The following is a 19839-nucleotide window of genomic DNA, read 5'->3' as shown; positions in this document are numbered from 1 at the left end:
CTGTGAGAAATAAAAGACATTAATGAAATTATCTCAAGTTCTACCTGCTGTAAAATCAGTCAGCTATAAGAAGAAAAGACAGGTTGATCACAAGACATCTGAAGTTAAACACCAATGATAAACCAAGCATCAAGATGAATGTGAATTTCTAAATATACAATGAAGAAAGAACTAATGGAGGAACACCCCATAAATGTACAGTAGTTTTATATACAATGCAAAATGAATCAGGACAGAGCTGTATTGAGATGTTGTTCCATTTTGAAGGGAGAAAGGTCTTTGCAGTTTTTTTATGGTTACCATCAGGCCAAATGAGGATATAAAAATGTTACTTGTAATTTCATGATATTATTTCTCCCCTCCGCATGTAGATTTCTCTGCAACCTAACAGGGCTTTCATTAGTGTTGTGTATTTTTCTAAAAGCATCTGAAAGATTTAGGACATGAGAAAAAATGTTTATGTCAAAGTACAATAAACTTCTAAACAAGCACTAGGGCTTTTCTCTAACTTGCAATATCTGTCAGAAACAAATGTAACAGTTCATAATACAATTCATAATAGTTATGTGACCACTAATAGCTGCCTATTATTGACTTTTATTCTCCAGTTACACTACTTAAGATCAACTGTGTTGAGTTCTACCAGCTTAAAGTCAAATGGCAGAAGCATGTTTTGACTGTTAATATTTGCAAAGCATTACTGATTCTGAAAGGCTTCAAATATGTCCCAAGTTATTCAAATAAAGCTTTTTTTCATTCTCTTTCTTCCAAGGCATTTAACTTTACCAGCATTTTACAGATAATTAGGCATACTAGAGGAGAAACAGTAGAGACAATAAAGATCCTACACAGTTATTTCTGTGTGTAGCCCATCATTGCAGTGATTAAAATTGAAAAAAATTATAAAATAGAATGGCTTTTTATTTGTAGAATGTATTTTGGAGTGTTATTCATCTATGTTTCATTATGTATCTAAAACTTAGATGACTTCTTTTAAATTTGGAGTATAGAAATTCCTACTTTCAGATTATATTTGTTTGGATGCATTTATAAAGGAATTTTAAAGTGGCACTTGAGAATGTCTCTTTCTTTTCTTTTGATAAAAAACAACTTGATAAATACCTTAAACTAGATACCTGACTGAACAAAACAAAAGCTGAATATGACATATCCCACCTGTAATATAAGAGTTTGAATTCTTTCATAAAGTTCTGTGTCATAACAACAAAAAAAAAAAAGCATAATTAAAATAAAGCCAACAAACAGAGCTTTGATGTATTCAGTTTTCATTAATATTTAAAAATATTTGAGATGTATTAGGAAAAGCAAGATCAAATCATGGATGCATTAATGGTAGGTAACTCAAATGAGGTAGGTCTTCCAAAGACACTGATATAGCAGCAGAATGCACCTCCTTTCTCTGAATTAAATCCTTCCAGAGAAGCTATTAGGGTGAATTAAAGAGAACAGACTTTGGGCTAGCAATGCATTGATTTCTATACAAATCTATTCACTGCTGTATTTAGACTTCTTATGCTCAGTACGAATTGAGTTTATTTCAGTGTGTGAGGTGTAGCAAATCTTTCTAAACTCACCTATGGAATATTATCTCAAACTCTGCATATGCTGTGAGTAATTTATTTGGTAGGAAAAAAAAAAAAACAACCTTGAAAGTTTCCTTTCATCTTTTCAGTTATTTCCATTTCCCTCTCCCTTGTGCCTTTCCATTTTTCCCTCTGCCTTGTGCTTTTCTTAAAATGCCTTCTTTCTCCTCCATTCTGGTTTTTATCATGTTGATGATTCCTGATAGCCTTACACACGCTGTCAATCACATACCATCCTGCCCAAGAGCATATGCCGCTGAAAGTCACATGAGATAGCTCATTTTTATCCATCTTTTACAAGGGAAATTCAATTTAACAGTCATTTTGAACAGCATAAACCCCTGACTTTTGGCATCTTCATTTTAAATGAAAGCACCAGATTCTCTTTCTGTCAAAACACTGGGTCTCTCCATAGGAAGAATTCTACTCTTTCCAGACTGGCGTGGTAATAAGCATATAGTAACTGGTACACCTTAATAAATCAGGTTCTCAAGAGACTGGACTGTCTGTGTTTCATCAGAAGTCTGTGATTATTTGAACCATATGTATCTTCTAAAACTCAGGTTTTATAAATCGATTCTTTCACTTGTTAACACTATTAAGATATTAAACATAATGTAAAACATCTTCTGGGAGTATAATTTTAAAAGGACATTCATTTCTTTCTATGCTTACTTCCTTAGAGGTACATTGGATGAAGTGGATAATGTTCACAGAGAATATTCCATGAATGCTTGTGTCATCCTTAGACTGGAATAATTTCATAGTAAAAATTTCCAATTTATATTTCTACTGGAATGTTTTAATAGAAAAGCACATTTATGAAGCTTTCTATCATGCAGTCTACCTTTTGAAAAAAAATTATAACATTGATAAATATATTTATTAATCACATCATTATAATTTATTATCACCTCCTAACATATTTTACTAAAAATAAAGGACCCTTAAGCCATTATGCTCGTTTAATATTGGTCACTGAGACCTGGAGACTTATAAGAGCCACTGTATTATGTCATTGTGCACAAGCAATTAATATGTTTTGATATTTTCTATCACAGTCATCACTCTGCAAGCAATAGCCAGCTAACTGGAAATAGATATGGAATAGATAAAGTAAACTTAATTTAAAATATTTGAAATTATTATTGTTGAATATTAAATACTATCATTAAAAGCATAATGAATAGAAGATGCTATCATTTATAGAAAAGTTTAACATTTAAATTATGAAGATTTCTTCTTATTCTGAGTTTATGCTCTGTTGTTTCTCAGGTTCAGATAAAAATACAGAAGGAAAACTATTTTTCATTTACTGTTTCACATCTATTTAATCTATATTGGTGTGATTACCTAGCTCAAAGTTAATGAACTCAACCGGGAAAAATGGTAGATGGGCTCTGGATTAAGCCTTCTATTAGAAACCACAGTATCCTACTGCTGTAATGAAAATCAGTAAGACTCAGAAATTGGTAGGATCCCATGTCTCAGTGTCTGAAAACGAATAGCCCTTCAACATACACGACTGGTAAGCGGGTTCTGAAACTGCTTTCAGATGATTTACAAAGGGGTTTTCTTCTAAGACTTTCTTCTAAGTCTATAAATAGTCCATAATTTCTAGGTAGGTATGATTAAATACCAAAAATACCAGGATTTTATTACACTGCATTTAATTTCTTTTCAAGCATTAGTAATATTAAATTGAATATCAGATATTTTTTATTGCATCAGCATGTAATTCTAGAAATGTATCCTAAGATTGCCCTAAGCTCAGCTTGTATGAAGATGGTGTGTGATTATTTTTAAATTGATGTACACTGTAGAAGTTTCCAGAAAGAATTAGAAACATTATTAAATACTGTGTAAGCATATAGTTTCCTTTTTTACTAGTATGTATTATATTAATGCTATAAACCCTGGATGTTTTGTAAAGTCGTATTTCTGTTATTTGGTGACTAAAACCAAATCATTTATAGTGCTACTAACTGAATGTGCTATTTTGCCATTAGGGAAGAAAAACTAAATCTTTGTTAGATGTGACAAGGTATATGTATGTCATAGTGTGTGTATAACATTTAATAATTGAAATGGAAATATCAAGTATTAGAACATGAGCTATCATGATTAGTTGTGTTAAATGCTTCCAAGTTACATGGATTCTTTCCTGCCATAAGCTTTGTAGAATTAGAGGAAACAAAAACCTTTCCTAAGATTCATTATGTGTTCCAGTTTTAGGTTTTAGGTTTTTCCAATATTCTTAAAAAAAAAAGAGGCAGAAGATTATTTCATCTTGCATACAGATTGAAATTACTGTTTTCTCTCCAAACCATACCTTTTAAGTTCAGAAAGTTTTCTTCTGTAGTTTGGACAGACTGACAGGGAAAGATCTTTGAAGTTTTTACTATAATTTAAACTTCATCACTAGATCCACACATTTAGAGGAAGAGAACCAAATAAACAAAATTATTCATGGGCTTTGCTGCACCAGCTCCCTTCATGAAGCCAATTACATCTCTCCAAATAAAGCTAGACAGCCAAACTCACCTGCTGTTAAGAGCAGAGGTTGAATCATGTGAGAGTTGTTATGGACTAATGAGTTTTTTCTTGTCTTTGCTAGACTTTGCTTTCTGTTTCCTGCCCTGCCAAGTTTCTGAGGCATCTGCCTGGCAGCCACACAGATAAAACCTCAAGCAGCGAAAGTTCATACTTCAGTCACCCTCACAGCCTTTTAAGTTTATCTCCTACTGCTTCATGTTCCCCAATAAAACACTAGAGAATCTTAAGAACTGTGTTTTAAAATTATGGTGGTATCTTCCAGCATTCGAACTACCAAGATTTTTTAGTCAGTTTATTATTTACAATTGACTCTGCTTTTAAAGTTCTTGCCTCTGATTTTGCTAGGAAATTTCATGCAACAGGACTTACTTCAGCCACCTCTGACCAGTTTACGCTGTCTCCTTTTCTAATGGTCAACCAGTTCAGTTCCTCACTGTTTCACCTGACTTAATGTATCTTTCCTTTTCCTGACAACACTATCATGACTCTATAATTATTTTTACAGCAATATAGTTGACTGAGGACTGTGAACACAGGAAAGTAAAAGTTGCTAATCTCATATTCATCAACGTAGCTTTTTTTGAGAGAGTTTTAGTCTCTAATATTTTTTTTCCCAGAGAAGAAATCTTCTGCCTCCTGTTACTAATTTTTTAGAGAATACTGCCAGTTAGAGGTCTTAACCTTGTCAGAAAGATTCAACCACTTGTAAGTTTATATATTTGTCCTTGTGATGGATGACTCTTTAGAGTACCCTTGAATAGATATTTGCCTTAAAGTACTGGTGGTTTAAAACTGAAGGATGCTTATATTGCCTGATCTTATGATTAACCTGTAGTTCATAAACTGTGTTGCTGATATTTCAGGCTCTTCCCTATGTCTCTTTTTGGTTTTTCCTCCTTTTTATTTCTGTCTCTTTTTTGTCACATGTAAGCAGATTTTGTTATCACTTGTCAGCAATATAGCAAAAAGCTAAATTAATTAAAATTATGTAAGGTTTACAAAATTCTTGTAAAACTTGTTCCACTGTAGAATCTATATTCCAGGACTTGGTATATAATTTGAAACATAAGACATCATTCATTACCTAAATTTTACATTATTGATGGGGACAGAAGGCAACCCCAGTCGTTAACTCTTCCTGTAAAGCAGCACTGAGACGTCCACCTTATGTGGACTCATTTGTCAGTGTCCTGCATCTGGAAAACATCTTTGTTGGAAGAATGATCTGCAACATGAAGTGGTGTGGGAGGTGAGACTATATTTCTGAAGAATTTAAAAGGGGAACCAAAGATTTTTATGAGGGCAAAAAAGGGCAAGAGTAATAGACTTGCGCAGTTGTGATGTTGTAATGCTATGAAAAACAGAGCAGAGCAACAGCAGTTTTGTCACTCCCTGAGAAAAAAAAGATTAAAAAAATTTACAGTGATATTTGTCTATATTCAATGTCTAAAGTTATATCTTACTCACTACAAGCTTGAATTCTGAGAACCTGTTATAAATGAAATGTCACTATACTCTGGTTGCTGTGGAGCAGCAGGAAGGTTTAGGCATTTAATGTTCTAAGTATATTTAAGTTATCAGTCATTTATATTTTAAAAATATTGAAATAACATAACAAAAGGGTGACTTCATTTTTTTTCCTAATAGAAGAAATGGCTGTTATAAAATAATCTTAGAAGTTAGAATTACATACTGACCATTAAAACATTCAAGAAATCAGCTTTTATAAATGTAATTAACATTGTTAGACAAATGTATAATGGAACCCATCTTGTCAGAGAGGATATAGTATGAATATGTTCACCAAAGTAGATGTGCTGCAAGAGAAAGTGTGGTAAGCAAGATCAGTCTGAATATTTGCCAGAAAGCTCTGGCAGACAGATAGCAAACCTGAGGGTTTGTTCTAAGCATTTAAAAGAGCAAGTGAGATTTTTTCTCTTATGAAATGTAATTTAGCAGCCCAGACTTGCTTTAAGGCTTTCACAGGTAAGTGAAGTGCCATATAGGAGTATGTAAATATTGAAGCAGTCTTTCTTTTGTTGAGTAAAATACTTTGTAGTTTGTGCTGTAATGGTGTGGATTTAGTTATGGTCTTGAGTCTTTAGATTAAAATGGCAAAACACTGCAGTAAGAAAGATAACATTTTGTGAAATTTATGGATCAGTACTCCAGAAGATTTGTTTTTACTAAGTGTAGGAAAGGTCTTTTCTCTTTTGTCCTGTGTGTTGAGCAATAGCAATATGTTTCCCCTGAATAATTCAGCTTCTTTTTCTCTGGCTTTTTATTTCTTTACACAAGATCTTTATAGAAAAAAAGACTTTTTTTTTTTTTTTTTTGGTCACAGAAATCTATAGAAACTCAGTAAAAGAAAGGGTTCTACTCAGCTGAAATCCTTAGTCACTCCCATGTGAGGGAGAAGCTGAGGATTTGTAGTCCGTGTGCTGGAACAATTTATATAGTTTATTCACTAACTGTTTAATATAAAATGCGTAGACTATCTTGAGCAGCAGGGCCAGAACTTCTTTCCCAGAAAAGCAATTTAACTACTAAATTAGAGTGTTACTTCTTGTTCACTCTTTCTGAAGCTTGAGTCTTTTGTTGCACAGCTTCAACAGGAAATGGAGAAAGCATCCATCCTTCCCCACCAATCTAGTAGCTAATACCTTGTGATTAGGGTTCTTTATGGAAGGAGAAAGATCTGAGTTTCAATCCATTTAGAAAAGGAAATTGAACTCATGTCTGCTATTTCTCAGGTGACCGATTTAGCCTCTAGAATATTTTAAAACTATTAGGCAGCACTGTTTTTTCTCTGGCCAGATTCTCTAAGAAAATTGGAGTTGCACCTGACCTTGTAACAGTGCTAGATGTGCCCAGTATAAATATAGCTATTAAATCCTAGTGTTTGGTAGAGGAACAACTTCTTTTTGGGTTATACTCAAGTCTAGACATGAGCTAGATGTGGATTTTTTTTTTTTTTTTAAATTAAGGGTGTAATCAAGGCTAGGAGAATAATTCTTGACATCTCAAGGAATCTATATTTACAAGGTGACCCTTTTGAACATAAGGTAACTAAAGGTAGATTTTGGAGACAGTTGCTTTAAGCTTTGATTTCAAGTGCCTCACTCCCAGTTGTGGTGTGATTTCAATGATCAAGGACAACTCAACACTGCAAAGTGTCCAACTCTGAGGTCCCCCACATAAGAAGGATGTGGACCTGTTGGAGCAAGTCCAGAGGAGGCGACAAAGATGATCAGAGGACTGGAGCACCACTCCCATGAAGACAGGCTGAGAGAGCTGGAGTTGTCCAGCCTGAGAAGTAAAGGCTTTGGGAGAACTCATAAGACCTTTCAGTATCTATAGGGACTACAGGAGAGCTGGAGAGGAACTTTTAAAAAGGGTATGGAGCGATAGAATAAATTAAGAGAGAGTAGGTTTAGATTAGATGTTAGAAAGAAATTCTTTACTGTGAGGGTTGTGAGACACTGGTACATGTTTCCCAGATAAGTTGTGGGTGCTGATCTCTGGAAGGCCAGGTTAGATGGGGCTTTGATCCAAAGCTGGTCAAGTGAAATGTGTCTCAGCCCATATCAAGGGGTTTGGAACCAGGTGATCTTTAACGTCCCTTCCAACCCAAACCATTCTGTAATTCTGTGAACTAACAATTCACTGTATGAGCATGAAGGCTGTGTACATGTGTGGCTGCAGCAGCTCAAGTCTGGAAGCAGTACAGCTGCATTTATGCAGTGCTACATGGAAGCCCATCATCTTTGCTGATTGGTCACAGCACTACATGAATGATGTTCTACTGCCTCAAAACCTGTATCATTTCCATCCAGTCATCATGGTGAGATTCACTTGCCTAGAAATGACAGGCTTCTAGTACCTTTAGACTCCCAGATATCCCACCCATTCTCCAGCTACTCAGGAAGTGCTGCATTCTATTTGCCTGCTTTATCCAGTATCTCAGATATCCTACAGTGTATGGCAATTCTACTAGCTTTCAAAGGTAGTAGTTACAGAATATTGCTACATTTGAGTTTCAGTACAAAATCACCCTACAGGTCCCACTGCTTGTTGTTTTCCAGCACTTCCAGATGTCAGGTTCACTTTTATTCTTGTCTCTACCCCCACGGCAAAACCATGTCTGTATAGTTTGCTGGAGGTGGTTCTAGAAATATCTCTTTTTACAAGTTTGATCTTGAAAGGTGTTTAATATTCTCAACTTTCATTTAAGACAATAAGATTTGCAGGTGTGCTTTGCAGGACTGAGTCTTATATGAGTAGTTACCAATTTATGTGATTGAGTAGAGGACTGTTCATTGTTCCTTGTGCTCTCATGGAGAACACGTGAGTCATATCTCTGATCTATGTAAAGAAATACTGTCTCATTTACAAACAATTTGCCTTCGGGACAACATGGAAATAAATCAGGGGAAACTACCACAGTATCCTTTTGTGGCTTGTATATAACTAGAATTTAAAATGCAATTCTTTTCACTGCAAGACTGACTTGAAAATTAAATATATTGAATGTTTCATATTCTTTCAAATAAAAAGTGGCTTTATTTAGGACCAAAAGAGTATTTCTAGCTCTGCTTTCATTCCATTTCTAATCTGTTCAGAAACAAGCAATGTTCTTCCAGAACAGCAATCTGCTCATTTGCTTGGCGAGAGCAAGCTTTGAAAGTGCCATTTCCACATTGCTGTGCAGCTGTGTGCTGAGTGTATCACTGTCAAAAAATGTGTGTCTATCCACTGGTCGGTATGCAAGGCTTAGACAAAAAAGTCTCTTGTTCTGCTCATCATGATGTTCCTCTCTGTAACTTGGTTTTTCCACTTGTTAAATGAGGCCGATCACACACAGGTACAACTATTCAATAGATTCTGTTTGAAGATCACTCGGAAAAGACATCAGTTGTGAGGCTGAATTTTCAGTTTGACTCCTTTGATGTAAATTTTATCCTCTAGGGAAATAGGTTTCAGAAAGTAGTTACTTTTAGCCTCTGTTGACCTGAAATAAATTTACTGAATAAATGGAGATATAAAACATAAATTATTTAGTAATTTATCCAATTACTAAATTCACTTAGCGTCACACATATAATATACTTAATAATTTATAATAAAAAGAAATTGTGTCAATCTGTTGGATTAAATTACTATCCTTATTGAATGTTAAATTTCTTTTCCATAGTTTTGGATGCAAGTAAGGTATATCATGAGGCATATTGATCAAGCTAATCTTTTTGTGGGCAAGGCAAATTCAAATTCAAATATAGAATTCAAATCACATTGGTGTGAAACATCTTTTTCTGGGGGAACACAAAAAAATTTCTTAATCATGATTATGAATTTTGGTGGTTTAATGCTTGCCTACCTTATGAAGCTGAATTCTCAGGTTAAATATGCCCATCAGTTTCTGAAAATCACAGCATGTATGGATGGCATACGTCATACCAACTGGATGTCACAGTGGTAGATTTGTGGGGGGAATTTCTCTCACATATTGGGCCAGTCCTCCTGCAGAACATCAGCTGTGGTCTCTAAACAAATCCAAACAATTGAAAAAGTTAGGTTTATGGATAGCTGTGAGGATAAGCATATTTAATTTTTTTTATCAAGGTTGATTTCTTCAAAATAAAACAGATTGCCACAGTACAGACTTAAGAACATAGTTTCTTTCCTTCAGTCCTTCAGTCAAACAGTTCTGCTGTTTTGGAGGCAGACCTAGGGCACTCTCTGTCCTGACTCCTTTTGAGGCTTTCAAATAGCAAAATGTTTTTCAGTATCTCTGACCTACTGTAAGCCAGGCTGTGCTCTGCACCAGAGAGTGCAGAAAGATCCCCGTGCTTGCCTCTTTCTTTCTTTCCTGAGGCCTGACTCCAAGTTTCTGCAACATTACCCAGGATGAATTTCCTTTTCTCTGTGGAACTGACTTTAGCCTGGATGATGTACAGCTAAGCTCCAGCTTCCCATATCAGGTCAGCACATTTCTTGACAAAATCAGTATTGGAAAATTATTAATTTGCATTTCACAGATTTCATACTGTTCTCACTGAATTTAGAGGCAATATTTTAAGTGATCTGAGTGAAGACAGTGCTGGACTTAAAATAAGCAACATCATGCTTCCCAAAAAACAAATCCAAGAAAAAAATGTGCATACAGTGAAAATCTGTACTTTGATATGCCTGAGAGAAAGACAAGGAGACATTTTCCAGTAATTTTCTTTTAATTCCTCTCAATTCATTCTTTTTTTCCCATTTGCAGTACTTTTTCCTTTTCAGAAAATGTCTAGGATAAAACCGATTTTCATCCCTCCCTATCTCATGATATTACAAGCATAAAGATTATGATGCAAAGACTCATACACAAACCTCCTGGAGAACTGGCTCATTTTGAAAATTGTTCCCAGGTGTCTTGTGTCTCTTTCTTGCTCAAAGATTATACGATTAGCATTTTAATGTCCCACAACTTCTTGTCCAGTTCCCTAGGAGGATATGAAAATGAAGCCATGCAAGCTAAGAAGTTTGGTATTTATCACGCACACTCTGATTGTATTGCAGAGCTCTGGGATTTAAACAGGACGTCAGTCTTTCATAGCCCATTTGGATATCTTGGTCTTCATGTAATGCTGCTGGATGAGTACCAAGAGCGACTGTTCGTGGGAGGAAGAGACCTCTTGTATTCCCTCGGTTTGGATCGAATCAGCGACAACTACCGAGAGGTGGAGTAAAAAGCTATGTATTTCAGTCACTTCATGTCATAATGTGTAGCACAGAACATCAGAGTTTGCATGACTGGAAATGAGGTAATGGAGTTTTTGTAGATGTTTTGTGCACGAACTTTAAGGTCATGCTGTACTTAAGAAATATTTTTTCCCCAATAATAACCCATAAGTCTCATCCTAGGTGAAGAGATTTGGGGGTCATATAGCTGTATGTCACTGAATTTCAGCATGATTATGGTTGTTTAAAGCGTCTCACATTTGTAGGCACCTGATTTCTGTATCTCTGCTATATTATCAAGGAATAAAATCTCCCTGGTATTTTTTAGGAAGTTATCACAGAAGAAGAGAAAATGTTCAGGAAAAAAAAATTAGCATGCAAACTATAAGAAGTTTTCAACAGCAGCATAAACTATGCAGCTATTTTTTAGTCTTTAGAAACTGGATTTTGTGTTGGTTTGAGCCAGAAGTGCTATTAAGTAGTGAGTGAAAGTGGCATTTGAAGCCAACTCAGTGGTCTGTGGGAGAAAGGTGGTTTAAGTCATAATCCTACCAGAGAGCTCAGTACATCGTAGAAACCACAAATGACTGGCAAACTGACAACTGAAGTGGGGAGGCTGGAGTCTGAGCTGATGTGAGCCTTGGCTTCCTTACTTCTGCCCTCGGAAGCTAGGATTGGAAACATACAGTAGCAGAGGAAGCTGGCAGGAGCATTGTTCCTGCCTCAACCATCTTGACTGTGAATAAAGGATCTCTTGAAATATTTCAGTGTTTTCCTCATCTACTCATTTAAATTTTCCCAATGTGTTTTGATACATTTTCATTTATTTTCAAATTAACAAAAGCACAAAAAAGTGATTAAAATAAAGCTCCTCTGGAGAAATATTTTTCTTGATGTTTATGCTGCACTGATATCTGATGATTCTTTTCTTTCTGCCCCCTTGTTTCAACTGAATATCACTATTCTCATGCCAACACTCTGGCCAACTCTACCACAAGCAACCTTGCTTATCTCCAAGCATAATTAGCATGTTCCACTATTGTGAACTGATATAATATGCTTTACTCCTGTATAAACATTTGAGAATGTTAGTCTCAGATATGAGGATATCAAGGTATTCAGGGAGGCCATTTGAGAATTTATCTACATTTAAAGAAAAATGGTAATTTAACTCCTCAGAGAGCAGTGTTACATACTGAGCTTTGTTCCTCGACAGTGAGATATGAGTTAACTCCTTTTCCATTTGATACAAATTATTAATATTCTGTGACAAGATATTAGAGCTCAGGGATATGAAAACCTTTAGAAAGCAGTTGTTTCTATAAAATAAGGGGGTTTTCCCCCCTCTCTTCTTCCCCATTTGGTAGTAAATCTGTGAGGAAAGATGACAGGATAGAGCATCTCACAGTTCTGTCCAACCACTATTGTCGCATCTGGACACACTTGAAGTTCATTGCTCTCCTTCTTGTTGTTTTGCGGTGAAATATCAACTCTTTACTCTGAAACCATATTCTCTGTCTGGAGACCTGCATAGAGAGTATGACAAATTGATGAAAGCTCTCCTTGCCTTATTTTATAAAGTGCAAAAGATGAGAAACCGGAATAAATGAAGCTTGGCCTGGTATGTTTGGAAACATGACCTCACTGGGACCTAGCTCCCTTGAATACAAATGTCATGGTCTTTTTCTCTTTTCCCAATGTTCCCTGAGTGCAGATCTCATTCAAGGATAGCTAGGAAAAACGTGATTGTCCTATAGCACTATCAGTAGAAGTGTGGAATGAGACATTTCTGTTATAGGAAAGATTAATTACTGAGATATGTTGGGGAAACTTCCTGGAATTGAGAGGAATTATTACCAAAGTTTTTAATTAATCTATTTTTAACTGTGTGTTGGTTAGTCTTTAACCTTTCCTTTCAGACTGAAGACTTTAGTTTAATTAATCTAAAACAGCAGTTATTATCCAGTGAAAGTATATGAGTGCAGGCAAGTTCCTGTGTTTTATTCTCTCTGGTAGCCAGGATGAGTCACTAGCTGCAAAAGAGATGTTTCATAAAGTTGGCAGGTTTTGGACAGATTCATATATATCTTCACCTTCTGTGTTCTAGAAAACAGTTAATGTCTTTTAATTCATTGACCATCCCTTTCTCCACAACTTCGAATACGAGAATGCTTTCTAAAAACCAAAATGAAATCCATTCCCAATTAGAGATTTATGCCTTCTGCTATGAAACAACCAAATAATTCAATTCTAGCCAGCATAGCAGAAGTTATACCAAAGAAAAACAACAAAATGCTGAATGGACATAAAATGCTTTTGCAATGAGACCTGTTGACTGCCAAAGTAATCCAACAATTCCAAAAAAACTTGTGATGCATATGAGGTATGCATCCTATAAATCTGCGTTTAATAGGTTACATGTTTTTAGAAGGTTCAATTCTCCTCAGGTTTCCAATACAAGGCAGCACTCTGAAGCATAGGTTATAGCTTTTTCATGTAAGCTGTTACTGTAACTGTTTACATATATACCTACCAAATTATTTTAGGCATATTTTATCCTGACCACTTTTCATATTCACTAAAGAAAAGATACCTAAAAAGCAGAAAAAAACTTTCAAGGAAGAATACTACCACTGTTATTCTTGTACTGGTGGGGAAATCCAGACATTCAGGTTGAGCTCTCAACTGTGGCACAGACCTTCCATGTCATCTTGGACAAGGACAGACTCTCACTTCTCTAATTGTCAAATTATGTTTCTTTTGACTACTTGCGTTTTGTTTACTCTTTGTATCTTTCCTTTAATTTAATAGATGAAGGATGTATAATTTTCTTAATTAGAGTATTTAACACATATTACTATAAGTTTTTTAAACAGTTACAGACACCCTGATTTCTGTATGAAGAGTGCCCTAACACTAACAGTAGCAAGAATGAAGGAGAATATGAAATGTGAATATCAGTGTTTACAGAGAATTAGAGCCATATAAGCACTTGAAACCTTGTGTAAAGCCAAGGCTTTGTAGGCACACTCCATGTAACCTTTGCTTTCCCTAAGAGCTCATTCTCTTTGACACCACCTTTGGAATCAACTCTTACACATATTTGGGATTTGATCCAAAGCTTGTAGTGATCTAACAGACTGATAGAGAACTTTCTCTGGTGCCAAATTTGTTTTTAAAAGCATTTCAATTCATTGTAATCGGTGCCAGAGAGGATCTTTGTTGAACAGCAAAATTGAACGAGTGCCAGCGGCTCATCACCACTGGTCTAACAGCTCATAGAGAAGGGGGACCTTTGTTCCTACTTTTCGTCACTTGGAATGAAAATAAACTGCTCTTCCTATTTGCCTAAAAATTCCTTACATATAGTCTTTCTTTCTAGCTTCTGCTTCAAGGGCCTTATGAAGATTTCGCTCTGAAAAGAAACCTTCTTACTTTTGTAAATGGGCTTGTGTAGGCAGATTTCAATGTGCTGTTTTCATCTACTATGAGAGCTCCAGATCAGGACTTACGCCTCTGCTGTAATAAACTATAGAGCCCTCATCACAGATCCTGCCTATAGTGAATATCTACTTCCACTCCAGAGCTGACTGAACACAGAACACAGAACAAGTCTGAAAGAGGAGGACTTGCTGATATCTTCTTTAAATACTGTGTAGGAATGTGCATAAACTCAAACTGAAATAAGAAGCTCAAAATTTAGTGGTAAATTTGAATATCCCTTGGAATTACCTCCCAAGAGAGAAGGTGTCTGTGTATTTGTTGATAAATCCAGTCATCACCAGGTATTTTTACAGAATTTGTGCTTTAGCAAAACACAAGTTATCTGTTAATTAAACACTATTTATTGACTTAAATCAGGGGCAGGATGGTTGAATTGCTTAATTGTTCTGTCATATACTAGAGTTCAGAGCACATCACACAGTAGTCTATTTTGGCCTGAAGTGCTATAAAGCTTACATATTTCTCTAAATTAGTTTTCATTGGAGATGCCATCCTGCTTTTTAAGGCTAGTGTCTGAATAGAGAAGCTGTTTGGAGATGCTAATTAACATTCCAGCTCCAATTAAATTTTTCCCCATAGCTATACTAACATATAATTCCATTTTTTTCTCATGAGGAATATATTTAAAAGTACCTTTTTCCTGTCTTCAAAATACAGTCTTAAAATTATATCATCCAGGTCTCAAGAATGATAATACTATGGTGCAAGATGAGAAAACATCACTAAACAAGCAGTTTAAAAATTTAATTCACCTGAAGGGGTGAAAAATTTTGGAAAATTATGTCCAATAGTTATGTGAAGCTTGCAGTGAAATGTATGGTAGCATGGTGCTATTCCAGTCTATATACCCAGGGAAATTTTCCAGAAATAGTTATTGACAGCTTGCCAAAAATTGTAATCCTGGCACAGAATTAATTCAAAATTAAATCTGGTAGTTGTCATAACTCTAAAACATAAATATCAGGCAAAGTAATACAGAGCAGGTTAAGGCTACAGTTGCAGCTGATTAATATCTGAATTTTCATGCAGTGCAAACACATCCTATGTTATGCCAATTTGAAAATTGATAGGATAGCAAAATCTGACATGCAGAGATTTTTTTAGTCTCAATTCTAAAATACTCTGGAAGAGATTAAAATCTTAATGCTTATTTATGTTAAGACTCATAAGAGTTATGAGTCTTAAAAAATAATTTCTGGATAGAAAAGCTTCTTCAGGAGACTCATTAAAGTCATAATTAAGACCCATGTACTGCAGGCAACTAACATGGAGTTCCTTTAGAAGTAGATAATTTGATATGAACATCTAAGACAAATTCCTACACTGCTGCATTACCTCTGATTCTGCCCCTCTACTCCTCTTTCTGAGACCCCACCTGGAGTAGTGTCCAGCTCTGAGTTTCCCAGTGCAAGAAAGGTGTGAATCTATTAGAGCAGGTCCAGAGGAGGGCCACAAAAATAGTCAGAGGGCTGGAACATCTCTCTGAAAGAATAGAGGTTTTTAAGCCTGAAGAAGAGAAAGCTCTAGGAAGAGCTTATAGCTGTCCTTTCAATTTGTAAAGGGAGCTTAATGAGGGCCTGTAGTGACAGGACAAGAGACAAATGTTTTAAACTGAGTGTAGATTTAGATTCGGTATAAGGAAGGAATTCTTAACTATGAGAGTGGTGAGACACTGAACAGGTTGCTCATAGAGGTTGTGAATGCCCCATCCCTGGAAGTGTTCAAGGTCAGTCTGGATGGGGCTTTGAGTAACGATCTAGTGGAAGATGTCCCTGGCTATAGCAGGTGGTTACACTAGTTGGTCTTTAAGGTTCCCTTCTACCTCAAACCATTCCACAATTATGATTTATTCTATTACTCTGTGCCAAGGACCCAATTCACGTTGCTTGCACTGCAGCTGCTTTTCAATATTCCAGACAAATCAAGAGCTCTGGGCTACTTCTTTGGCTTTTTTCTCTTAATTTTGTGTATGCATTTAATTCAGTATGTCTTAAGTGGAAAATGTGCATACAAAATATTTTCAATAGCACTGGGACTCAGTCTCCAAATACAAAAATAATCACCTATACACAGTGTATTTAATATCAGGTTACAGAGTCAAGTGTTTTATTCCCTCTGTGGTTTCTCTGTTCCCAGCAGCCACACCTGGGCAAAAGCCCCCATTTTAGCTTGCTAGTTAGAACATGTTTTTGTGAAGTGAGAGCTGTGACTTCACACTTTTAGGCTTGGGAGATCCTCGAGATCTCCTAACTTCTAGGTTTTTGGGTTAAGGACAAGCTATTGTGTATTCAGTTCCTGACCAGTGAGTAAAGTAAATAACTGTGGACTCAGTTTTGCACTGAATGGACCAGAAATCAGCTGGCCAGGGTGATTGGATGAGGGTCCTCATGGAAGTTCAGCAGAGTTCAGGTACCTCCCCAGACTACAGAGCAACAATGCAGAGACTAGATGAGAGTTATTTCTGATCACAAAAATATGATTATAAGACCATCTGACTGAAAACAAGTGTTCTGATTAACTTTAGATTCCTCGCAGGATTTAAGTGATGTGAGACCTAAACACTGACAGGTTGTTGAAACTGGCAAGAATAACATATAGCCGACCTTCTATTTTCAAGCCCTAGGCATCTAGGATTCATAATTTATCCCCACTTGTCTTGCAATTTACTTTTCTTATAATTTATCCCCAGATTTTCTCAGATTAAATTATTTCAAAACCCCAATTCAATTATAAAAAAAAAAAAGGAAGAAAAAAATCCCAGCAGAATAACTTAATTTTAAAATGTTTTCCATGCAGAAAAATATTTTTGATTGGATTATTGACAAAAATGTCTTAATGATGACATCAGTTTTTTAATATTTACTTGGTTTCAGCCAAGCCTGATATCATTGATGGGCACATGTTTTTGTTTTCACTTTTAAATGTTCTAAGAAATTAAGTAACCATTCCAGTCTGCTCAGTCATTGTTTAATATTGTTTTCAACCAAACAAATCACGCATCTGGAATGAAACATAAATGTTATATAGTAGGTAGCTGAAGAAAATCTCACTTGTGTAATTTGGCTTCACTTCTAGTGACTGCGATTGTGAAGAGTTGATGCTACTCCCAATGGGGTTAGTTGCTGACCCTCATTAACTTCACTTTAAACCTTTTCTTTCCTAAGTGTCACTTAAAGCAGGAAATCAGTAATTCAAAATTAATATTCTATGTTGAAAATCACTGACAATTAAGCTGAATTTATATAAAAAGTTCCATACATTAACTTCCTTTAAATTCTGTTGACTGATATTAAGTTTCCTGAGCCATCCTAATCAAAACAGTTATGTTTCAACAAAGGAAAGACTGAAGGTCTTTTCTCTATGGGGAAGTCGAGGTTGAGAGGGAACTCCTCAGAGTATTCTAGTACTTAAGTATTTAAACAGCATCTCAGAGAGGACAGAGGCTCTCCTTTCAAAAGGATCCTCATGGAGAAGACAAGGGGCAATGGATACAAGTTACACAGACAGATAATAAAGAAACTTTTTATTGTGAGAACATTCAATCACTGAAACAACCCACCCCAGGGACATGGTGGAGTTTCTATTACTGGAGGGTTAAAAGATGTGTAAAACAGAGTGCTAGATAATCTCATTTAGGCTCCCTTTCCCACAAGAGGCTGGACCAGATGATCTTTTGAGGTCCCTTCCAACTGGGGCTGTTCTGTGATTTTATACTTCTGTTCTTCAAATCTTTCACATGTAGAATAGTGGAAGAGCTGGATTGACATGATCAGACTGTCAATTGAATGATTTTCTTTTTTTTCCTCTCAGATCCATTGGCCTAGTACACCTCAGCAGGCAGAAGAATGCATAATTAAAGGAAGAGATGCTGTAAGTATCATTAATTACAAATAAAATATACTTTAATTATACCAGTAGCTAGTCCAAAACAGGGATTCAGGCACCCCTAACTTCAGAGAGATTAAAGCATAGATATAATTCTAAGTGTTGTGGGTTAAAAACATCTAACTACTCTTAATGCACTAAATTTATTAGTTTAATTGCTCTTCAAACCAGCTCATAAACACACAATGAACACTTTTGATCATCTGAACTTTCTTCTAATTCTTTTTCTTGGGCTCTCAAAGAAGGTACCTTAATAATTCTCCTTTTCCATTTCTATTTCTTTTTCTTTTCATACACGTAGGATACCTTCTCCATTTTCACGTTTCACTTTATGCTTAAAGTTCGTATTCTCTAGAATGCTTTCAGAAAAGCAGTTAAATTATTAGTAATTATAGAATGTACTCTAATTTATTTTGCCTTATAAGTTTCATGGTATATTAATAAAAATATTCTGTTTTAATGAGCCTCAGAACTGTTCTATTCTTGTGATTCGGTGCCTTGACTGTAATGAGTTCGTGGGAAAAGACCTGAAAGCTCATTGACATATAGCAGCTGATATCATTGGCAGCACAGGATGAAAGTTCTTCTGGATGGGAGCTCTCTTTAATTTTACAGTGCACCAAGTTCATTATCTGCACCTCATAAACACACCACAAGTACAACACCTAATAAATCCCACAGCTGAGAGAGCTCACACTGTACCAGAGGATTGGAAAATGATGATAGTTTTACAGCAACAGCGACAGGAATGTAGGACATGGAAGGGCACATACAAGCTTTTCCCACAAACACAACAAACAGCAGCCCTGGTGATAACCACAATATATTCCCAGTAAGATTGGGAAACTTTAAAGAATTCTGCTGGAATACAAGCATGAGAACTGTCCGTATTAAGGAAATTAGTGAACAAGATTGGAAAGTAGTAGTAATAATAATAATAAATAATAATAATAATAATAATAATAATAAAATCCCAAGTCCTTACACTCACTTGGCTTAGAACTGATATTTTTTGAAGATTCTTAAAAGTTCATTGCATTTTTTTCTGGATACTTTTGTACCCTTGACAATTTTAGGTGATTTTGTTTGAAAAGAGTGGTTTTCTACATTACCCAAACCTTATGGTCATATTAAATGAATCTGAAACCCTGATCATTTGAGCTTTATTTAATACCACCTCTCAGCATAAGCTGTAATTAGAGCTCTGTCATCTTTCTTTCACCCCTACATGACTGGATATATTTTCTGATACTTTGACAGTATTCTTTTGGTTAAATTAATGCAGAAATAGGTACTGTTGTTTCAATGCAAAGCTATCCCCCTCAGAGTCATGAGTTTCTCTAAAACTCCAAAGTTTTGTAGTTCTGTTTTTTACTATAAGTGTTCAAATTTGCATTGCAGTGAAAGTGGTCATTTAAAGAACTTCTTATATTTCCCACATCTCTCTGCACTGTGAAAGTTTGGTATAACTATTACTTTTATAGAAAACCCAGATCTTTAGAAGAATTAAAAGATTCCAGAAGTGGAATCGTTAAGAAAAATATGTTAAAATTTTAAAAGCTGG

At 35.6% G+C, this 19839-nt stretch overlaps 1 protein-coding gene across 1 annotated transcript in view; it reads left to right on the top strand.

Annotated features, from left to right (window-relative positions):
• The window catches only part of SEMA3E (semaphorin 3E), a 134529-nt gene that overhangs the window by 57037 nt on the left and 57653 nt on the right, over positions 1–19839 (top strand). The window contains exons 2-3 of the mRNA XM_064656445.1: positions 10725–10885; positions 18201–18260. Coding sequence (XP_064512515.1) covers positions 10725–10885; positions 18201–18260 — 221 coding nt within the window. The remainder of the gene's footprint in view (positions 1–10724; positions 10886–18200; positions 18261–19839) is intronic.

Source organism: Pseudopipra pipra, chromosome 5, assembly GCF_036250125.1.
Source record: "Pseudopipra pipra isolate bDixPip1 chromosome 5, bDixPip1.hap1, whole genome shotgun sequence".
Lineage (NCBI taxonomy): Eukaryota > Metazoa > Chordata > Aves > Passeriformes > Pipridae > Pseudopipra > Pseudopipra pipra.
The sequence above is the reverse complement of the archived record's forward strand: the minus strand, read 5'-3'. Positions and strand labels throughout refer to the sequence as shown.